General features: G+C 47.0%; 1 protein-coding gene across 5 annotated transcripts in view; it reads left to right on the forward strand.

The window, feature by feature from the left end:
• The window catches only part of Nr3c2 (nuclear receptor subfamily 3 group C member 2), a 327,934-nt gene extending 323,563 nt beyond the window's left edge, over nt 1-4,371 (forward strand). For all 5 annotated transcript variants that reach the window (XM_076915431.1, XM_076915429.1, XM_076915430.1 and 2 more), the window contains exon 9: nt 1,735-4,371. In XM_076915431.1, the coding sequence (XP_076771546.1) occupies nt 1,735-1,890 (156 nt within the window). In that variant the 3' untranslated portion in view covers nt 1,891-4,371. The remainder of the gene's footprint in view (nt 1-1,734) is intronic.
• Nucleotides 4,372-9,706: the final 5,335 nt, after the last annotated feature.

Genomic DNA, 9,706 nt, shown 5'->3' on the forward strand with positions numbered 1-9,706 from the left:
TACTTTGACGATAGTAGTTCTTTGTTTCACTTGAGGGGCAACAGCTGGAACCAGGAGAAGCACAAGGCTCCATCAAAGACAGAGGGAACCATGATGGAGAGGGTGATGGCAGCAGGAGCCACACTGGCATCTGTCTTCATTTCTGGCACTGGATAAAGTCCTCAACTGGATGCCACACCCTTGGTCTCAAATGTAAAGCTCTTCTTGAGGACAGTGCCATCCAGTCCTGTGTCACAACACCCAGAAAGACCTGGGTCACTCTGCTTAGCCAGGTTTCAGGCCTCGGACGATTCCATACAGTGGCTTATGACCATGAGAGCAATCTATATTCAGAGTAGATCTCATTTTAAGATGGCTGCTGTCTGTAACTGGCTTATAGTGGGTGGAGTAAATTCATTTCCTAAAGCAAACTCACTGGGAGTATTTTGGGTTAGTTGGCACCAGACCCATCAGAATAGTGACATTTGAGTTGCTAGGCTTCTCAGTTTCCTCCCACTGGAGTTTGCTGGGACAGTCCTCCACATATACACAGCACAGAGAATGAACTGCCCCTGCTCCAGTGAGGGTCCAGTGCAGATGTATTCTTCTTCTCTTTCTGTACTGTCCTCCCAGATCTCTGAACCTTTCAAAGCTTCATGTTCTCCCACAGTCACTTGGCCTATGGTGCAGTGGATACTTTGATCCTTTTGTGGGGAGGACAGCCAGCTAGTGCTGACCATCACTGTTCGGCCATTTTGAAGGCAGTTCTTCTGTTGCACACATCTCTAACCTTGGCCTTATTTTTTCTTTCAGTTTGATCGTATTTATTTCCCAGAGATACGTGGATGGCCCAGGCCTCAGGGAGTTTGAGCAGCTGTGTAGTTGTGTATGTTTCATATGCTTTCTCCCATCTTATATTTGTTCTAGAACTCCAATATTGCAGCATCTGCTAAGTTAACAGTCTCTCCTGAGTGTTCACAAAGCTCTTCATTTCCTTTTCAACCGAGATGTGTAAGAGGATCTGTCTTCCAGTTCTGGATTCCATCTTCTGTCTGATCAGCTCGGATGTTGACTCTCCACACATTTCTTTACTCTGTTTAAGTTCTTTAGCACACGGATGCTGTAATACATTTGTGTGTTTTCTTAACTTATCTAACTGGGAGTGGTTCGTGCTCAGGAGTGTCCCAAGATAGGAACAACACACTAGACAGACAACCTGTAACTCAAGGCTTTTATTTCTCAAAATCAGTCAGAACTGGAGTGTAGCTGAGGAGCCTCAGCCCTTCTTCAGCTCAGGAGAGAGTCCTGTGAAATGGTGGCTGCCTCAGACCCACTGGCCAGCCACAGAGACATCGTACCTCCAGCAAGACTACCTCTTCTGTGTCTAAACCCCTGGGGTTTCTGCATGTGTGGGCCCGGTGCCTGCACACACTCCAGACTCAACCAATTCGCAAGCTTGCAAATGAGAACGGTTGAGGGACCGTTGTACGACCCAGGCGTTGTTCATTTCATTTCTGTCCCATGTGTCTTGGATATTCATTTCATGTTAGACAGCTGTAGCTCTTGGCTGAATTTGTTTAGCATGAAGATACTAGATGATGTGTGACAGGAACATACTTCTCTGTTCTCCTCATATAATGTGATTAGCCTGTGACACCAGTTTCCTGAGCATCGCTCCGGCGTTCGCATCAGGGTTAGGCTATGGGATCTGGAGATGAGGTCCCATGTCATACCCACTGTGTCTGTGTGTTGCAGCTGGTGAATGACCTGCTAGAATTCTGCTTCTATACCTTCCGAGAATCCCAGGCTCTGAAGGTGGAATTTCCCGCCATGCTGGTGGAGATCATCAGTGACCAGCTGCCAAAGGTGGAATCCGGGAACGCCAAGCCCCTTTACTTTCACAGGAAGTGATGGAAGACGCCGGCCAGGAAGAACTTTGCCTTAAGTTTCCCCACGTTGTTCTACACCTACGAAGGACCCAAGAAATCACATTTTTAACATGTGATGGCTGATTGACAGTTGGTCGGCAGTTTCTCAAGTTGAATATCACATCAAGGGTCTGGAGCCGGGAAAGCCATGAGACACGGATTTGGCAAGGCCTGAGCTGGCTAAAGAACTCTTCCCTCTCCACTCCCAGCGCTTAGAAAACATGTTCCCGTTCCTCTGGATGAAAAGCCATATCTAGTCAATAACTCTGATTTTGATATTTTAACAGATGGAAGTTTTAACTATGCCATGTGGTTTCTGGTATCTCTCGCTCGTTTTCAAAGGGTTCAAAGGACTAGAGAACTTTTTAAAGCTTACCCTTGGTTTGCACATAAAACGTCTAGTCAATATGGGGCATTAATTTTTTTTTGTTATTTAAAAACACACAAAAACATACACAACAATACATACAGATTCCTGGTATGTAACAACAGAACACGTGGCGTGGAACTGTGGCCTTCCGGGCACGTTTTTTCTGCATCGCTGGCATACACGCTCGTTAGTGTCCATTTATTATTTAATTAGAACGGATAAGATGTTAAATGCCTTGGTTTCAATTTCTAGTATCTATTGTGTTGGCTTTACAAATCCTTTTTTGCAGTCTTTTGCTGTGCTGTACATTACTGTCTGTATAAATTGTGACGGACCTGAACTAAGGTGTAAGGAACTTTTGTAAATGAGACACATACAAAAAAATCTTTAATGGTTAATAGGATGAATGGGAAAGTATTTTTGAAAGAATTCTATTTTGCTGGAGACTATTTAAGTACTATCTTTGTCTAAACAAGGTAAACCTTTTTTGTAACGTGAGATGTTCTGCATGCGTACTGACCGTTTACAGTGTATTTAAGGAAGGGAAAGCTGTGCCTTTTTTTAGCTTCATATCTAATTTACCATTTTACAGTCTCTGTTGTAAATAACCACACTTAAACCTCTTCGGTTGTCTCTAAGCCTTTCTACTTTTTCAGTACTGTTTGTTTTGTTCTTGGTCTCCCGCATGGGGTGTTTGTGAGACTCCAGCGCACAGTTCTGGCTTCTGCTTCTTCCTGCTTCCATCAGGAGGATGCTGAAGTGTCTGCAGCTCCTGGCAGGTGACAGGGCCCACTGGACAGAGGTCTTGAGAGTGCTGTCCTTCCCCCTTTGCCACAAGAAGCAGAACCCGCTCTCGGAAGGGGAGACTGAAAACGCGGCTCAGAGAGCACAATTCTCTCATTTCAGAAAATCTGATTTTCTCCTCTGGGGGAAAAATTCCATGCACCCTCCACATCTGTCAAAGATCAGAAAGTCACCTCTGGCCTTGGACGGGTCCTTCACTCTGGGAGCTGGTCATGGGAACAGCAATCATGGCAGGAGGTACTGGGGCAATCCATCTGGGCATGAGTCAATCAGGATGGCGTGGAGACCCACAGATCACTAGAAGGTTTTTAGATTTTTTTAAAGGTAGGTTTTAAAAATGAAAATTTTATACATAAACAGTTTTGGAGGAAAAAACCACAAAAACACTATGAATCATATAAGCAAGACAGTGGCACTAAAATTTTAATTCATTAATCTGTCCAATACTGATGCAATTTATGGCTATTTTCTTGCCCCACATCACAGCCATGTGAATCTCTGGGGAACTTCAGTATGATTGCACTAAATGATCTTCGAATAGAGGCCAAATTAATCTTTCAAACATGGTGATGACTCTCATCAGTACTCAGCGATCACGAATTCCCAAAACCTAAAAGCTGAAGCAGAAGGCTGGGACAAGGCTCCAGTGGGTCAGCAGTTTCCCACAGGGTTCACCACGCAGGCAACATTACCTTGTCTTTCAAAAGACACCTGCCTTCTGCAAGGGGACACCTAGGGATGCTGAACTCAGAGGGAGGGGGCTTTCTTACATCATTTGCAATTCCAAGGAATTAATTTATAGGCAGATCTTTAAACACAGTCAACTTACATGCACAGCAATTTGAAAACCACACTTGGAGGGCGATGAATACGCACAGCATGCAGACGAGGTGTTTCTGGGGGAAAGGAGCTGAGTTAACTCTGTGAAACTGCAATTCCATCTTAGCCAAGATTGAGGTGGAGAAGGTCTGCATTAGCTTTCTGTATTAATGAACTTACTGGCTCCTCATGTGTCTCCAGGTAACTCTGCTTAACTAAACAGCAAAGCCATATTCTCTAAATTCACTGTTGAATGCCTGTCCCAGGCCAAACTGTCTGTCTGCTCTTATTTTTGTACCATATTGCTCTTAAAAATCTTGGTTTGGTACAATTCATAATTCACCAAAACTTCTTCATATAATTAAAACACTAAATTAGTTTAAAATGAAGCAATTTATATCTTTATGCAAAAACATGTCTGTCTTTGCAAAGAACTGTAAGCAGATTACAATAAATCCTTTACTTTAATCACCTGTTGTTCTGGAAAGTTCATTCCAATGCCTAGAGGTAGAGGGTACGTCCGGGACTCTCTGCCTTCCCACATTCTGACCTGTGCACTTCTGCCTGCAGCCAACCCTGGAACCGCTGGAGTTCTGTCTGAGGCTAGAAAGAGCCCTGTTTGCTGCCACATGGTCAGCCTTGTCTTTGAGGACAGATCAGTCATCATGAGGCCAGCTCATTACACTCTTCCATAGCTGTGCTGCACTGCTGGCTGCCCTGGAGCCGTGTGCACACACAGCAGCTGTGTGTACCCACAGCAGCATGGCCGCATGCATCTCTATACCCACAAGACTTTGATACTCAATTAAGTAGACCACCGTGCCAGCTGCATTCAGAAGCTGTTCTTCCTCTGCGTCCTCTTGCTTTCTCCTTCAGGGACCTGCAAACCCTGACAGCCACCCACTCCTTATGGGACTGTCCCCTTGGCTCTCATGAACATGGACCACAAAAAAATGCAACTGCCAGTTCATTTTAAAACAGGAAGTATTTCCTCCCAGATAAATTTGAGCAACATGTCATTTGATGGGAGTATGTTAACTGGCTTTCAGAAAGAGATACCTGTGTGGTAGACAAATCCAACATTGCACAACAGATAAAATTCTGGAACACAGTGTGGCCACTGACCACAGCCCAGGGGAGGAGCTGCATTCTGTATGTGTGCCCGTGTACATACTCACGTGAGCTGAACAAAACATCTGTATGTAAACATTGAAAGAAATCTGACCCGTTAAGAAGCAAAGCTTTTCAGAGCCTTGTTTTGAAACAAAAGCCATCTTGATGTGTGAGCCTGCTGAGAGGCCCTTCCCACAAGCACCTGGAAAAGCAGGTGGCCTTCCGAACTGAGGAGACTTAATCTTGAGTTGAGTGCCTTTTAAGAATTTCACAAAACAATTTTCGGGCCAAACTAATTCAAGTATCCGTTATGAATCACTGGGTGAGAACTTCGAGGACAGCTAGCTGCTACTGTCTGCCATGCATTAAAAACCAGGCCATGTGTCACAGACAGCGTAAGGGTCTTACTAGGTATGCATGTTGAAAGCCCCTAAAGCAGAGAGGAAACATTTTCTCACAAAAGAAAACACACTAGCATGCCTTTTGATGAGTAATGCAAGTGTTTGCAAATTAAGATGATTACAGGTGTATCTGGGACTTTCTGATCAAGCTACCCAGTTCTTAGAGCAGCTGCTTTACTGGAAATACAACAGTAGTTTCCCAAACAGCATTAAGTAGAAGAGTATTAAGCTAGGACCCTGATGTTTGGGACGAGCCAAGAGAAGCACACAGCAGAATTCTAGCAGGATAGACCAGTCCACCATTTCTTCGGTCTCTCTCCAGACTGTGAATGGGCTCTAGGAGACTGCTGGTTAGGACCAGACTCAGCAGAGCTGGGCTGGTTCATGTGTCTGTGCTCAACCTGCAGCTGGTGGTCCATAGTAGCTTTGCCATGTGTGACCGCTCACCTGTCACCACCCAGCACAACAACAGTTGTAGGAGCAGGATCAAGGATTGTGGGTGAGGGGGGATGGGTCATATGATGAATAGCGGGAAATCAGACTCAGGAGACCAGCATCAGGGTCCAGATCTGAATTTATTGCCCAGTGCATAAGCTTATATACAGTGCTTGAGCCAATCCAAAGCCCCTAAATCCCTGGCCAATTGTTTCTCACCATATCGTCACCGTTCTGCAATGAAAGCCCTGCCTGATGAGGTAACTAAGGAGAGTCACCCCCAATCCTTGATCCTGCTCCCACAACTGTTGTTCAAGAGTCCTCCCAGTTGGACCATGGGCTTGAGCTACAACTCAGTTTAGTCAGTGGGACAGGCACAAGTCTGAAGGACTATAAGAGGCTTGGAAAGCATTAGCCCTTTCCCTAATGTCTCTTAGCTTGTGCTGGGTGGTGACAGGTGAGAGGTCACACATGGCAAAGCTATTATGGACCACCAGCTGCAGGTTGAGCAGACACATGAACCAGCCCAGCTCTGCTGAGTCTGGTCCTAACCAGCAGGGGAGCATCATCACCTGTGAGGACTTCTGGGAAGATGGGGAAGTAGCTACCACCCTGGCCTCTGCTCCTTTTTGCTGTCTCACTGGTGTTCGTGAGCCAACTTAGATCCAATGCCTTGTATGGCAGACCAGGACTCTGAGAAGTCACAGCAGCCTGTGGCACCTTGCTCTGCATCCCACTTTTTCCTTCACAAGATTGCCTTCTGCACCCCCACACACGGTTCCAGTAAATGACTGTCACCACTAGAACACTTAAGTCATTCAGACACTGCAGAATGGGTGTCACTAAGACTGGTTTCCAACTTTCTCCCAGTTCAACAAAACCTGTTTGTGTGGCTTTAGGATGTGTTATTCACACCCTCACAGCCAGACTCAGGGGGGTCTGGGCTGTTCCACGCCACTAACATGTTCACACTGCAACTAACTCTCCAAGGAAGAAATCCCGACACCAGTGTGTAGCCCTGAGCTGGCCAGCTTCATCCCATACACATCCACTGTCCGAGGTCAATATGCAGGTCTCCTGTTGGACGCTCAGCAGTTCAGCTTGTCTTTGGATAGAAAAATTCAAGCATATTCTTCCAGCAGGTGGACTGAGACACTCTAAGCCAGACACTTAGCACTGGGAGAATGAGCTGCGGTGCCCAAATGTGGCTGCAGCAGATTACTGCTCAGAAAGCCAAGGGAAAGTAACTGACAGTCATCTGATAGGACACTTGCAGGGGACAGAGGACAGAGAGGAAAGCTGTCCCAGGATGCCCCTGCAGTAGCATGTCAGACAGGAATGAAGAAGCTGTGTGGCTGACGCGTCAGGAGGAGTGGCCAGAGCCTGGCTCTGAGAGACTGAGGAGAGAAGTCAAGGATGAGAGTGTACTCGGCATGAGCTGGGTGGGAAATGAGGGCAAGCTGGGACTGCAGAGGCAGAAAGACCTTGGGAAGGGCTAGAGGTCACAGTGATGGTCAAAGAACAGTGGCCACAAACGGCCTTTGAGAGGAACATGTGTATTAGTGCTGTCCCTGTTGACAGAGTATTTGATACAATCAACATTTAATAAAGCTTTAAAAAAAGCTTAAGCTCACAGGTTCCAAGGCCTCCCTCTGTGGTTGGCCAACTTTGGTTTGGAGGCCAGTGAAAGGGGGTGACATCACAGTAGAAGGCAAGGCTGCTCACCCCATGAAATCCTAGAAGCAAGGAGAGATGAAGGGATGCTGTCCTATAGTGCTCGCTCAGGCTGAGTAAGTGATGGACCGCTTCTCAAAGGGTCCCTCATCTCCCAGCAGTGCCCTGGGGACCAACCTTTAACACTTGGAACAACCTTCAACACATGGAACTTTGACAGACTCTTAGCCAGTAGCTGAGACCTGCAAGGCCCCCAGAGACTTCCTCCTCTTCCTCTTCTTTCTCTTCCTCCTCTTCCTCCTCCTCAATCTCCATTCACTACAGTCTCTCCTGCTGTGCACACTCAGATGCCAGATGCGTATACATTCACTGAAGTTCCTGCGGCACTTGATTTCACCCGAGCATAACGACTCCTACAGGGCCTCTACCAACTTCAGCTGAAGATCTAGTCCTAGTGATGTGGCTGGTGCAGCTGGAGGTGAGAGATGTAGCTGGTGTCAAGTCCTGACTGAAGCACACAGGCCAGAAGCCTCCTGGAGATGTTCCCAGGATTAGCCACACCCAGGTGTAACCAAACACCCCTGCTCCCATAACTGTGTAGATTTTGGGCCCAGCCCAGGGCTAAGCTCTCTGCTCTGCCCTGTGGTGATGACAAGTTGAGCCAAATTGTTCCTGGGCCATATTCTGTTAGAAACAGTCTTGACTTTCCTCAGGCACGACCCTGCTTTCCTCTAGATAAACACAGGCCTGCCAGCTCTTGGGGCCACGGAAAACCTACTCAGTGACATGTATCCCATGGCACACAGAAGACACTAACAACAAAAGTGTAAATAATCATAACCAAGGAACCAGCGGCCCCGTCACTGCCACCTGGCCCTTGGTCACACACTTCAACTTCATACTCTGGTTTTCCTTTTAGGAAGTAAGGGCAAAAGCGTGGAGACAGGCAGGCTCTAGTGACATACACCATCGGATGCTACCGTGCAGAGGAAGGTGCGCCACACTCTCAAGCCAGCAAACAGATCAAGTCCGGCTAAGTGAGTTGTGTCTGGTGTCTGCTTTGATCAGACCACTGAGACTTCTAAAGAGCATGCTCATCCTATCCTCATGAAACTCCTGCTATCCAGCTTCCTGTGACTTTAACAAAATGCCCAGTGGTCGACTTGTAAAGGTTTCTTTTGGCTCACAGTCTTTGGTAGCATTTCACAATGGATGAGCTTTGGACTTGGGGCAGAGCACGGCAAGAAGACTATGGAAAAATAAGCTGTTCACTCAACAACAGACACAAAAGAGAGAAAAGAAGAGACCAGTGTCCCATAAGCCCTCTGACAGATACAACCCAATGACCCAAAACCTCCTACAAGGGCCTCTTTTTAAACTTTCAACCCTCTTCAGACAGTGACACAAGCTAGAGTAAGACCTTTAACACGAGGGCCGTTGGGGGACATTCCACATCCAAACTTAGCAACTCCAAACTTGATGCCCTTACACAAGAGCCCCATGAGGTGACTCCACAGCTGTCAACCAACAAAAAGCAGCAGTTCCAGAGTCAGTCAGGGGAGGCAATACAACATCCTTCTTTTGATAATTCCTTAGGAGAAAATTCAGACAGGGTCAGGAATCTCCTATGGGTTAGAAGTCAACACCCCATCTCCCTCCTCAGTCCCAAGGTCGCAAATACTGAGCTTCCTGCAGGGAAGCAGCTGTTCTTCCCCACAAGACTGGACCATGCCTGGGCCATGCCTGGGCCTGGAGTTGCACTGCGAGCTGTGGAGTCTGGGGAAGAGAAAGCATCTCATGTTGGGAAGGCTGTCAGCCTATCCTTTCCAAAGCCTAGTTTCATCAAGATGACCAAAGTTAAGGCTGAACCTGGAAGGCAAAGCCATATTGGCTTTAAAAAATGAGAGAGATCTGCCCAAAGTAGCCAGTCAGGAGGGCTGGCCGTCAGCATGGCTGCACCCATATGCTACCAGAGAACAGCTCCCATCCCACTGTCTCTTGGGGGAAAGGCCTGTGCAGCTCCACATGAATGCTGGGATTTCATCTCGGAAAGGTCCACCGTCTTTCCTGCTGTAAATCCCAAGGTTCCAAGGGGCTAAGATCATGGTCTGCTGGCCATGACTGTCAAACCATGAATCCCCACTGAGGTGGTCCGCTCCCCATATCAGGCCAGACACACTACA

The sequence above is a fragment of the Arvicanthis niloticus genome, chromosome 18 (assembly GCF_011762505.2).
Source record: "Arvicanthis niloticus isolate mArvNil1 chromosome 18, mArvNil1.pat.X, whole genome shotgun sequence".
Lineage (NCBI taxonomy): Eukaryota > Metazoa > Chordata > Mammalia > Rodentia > Muridae > Arvicanthis > Arvicanthis niloticus.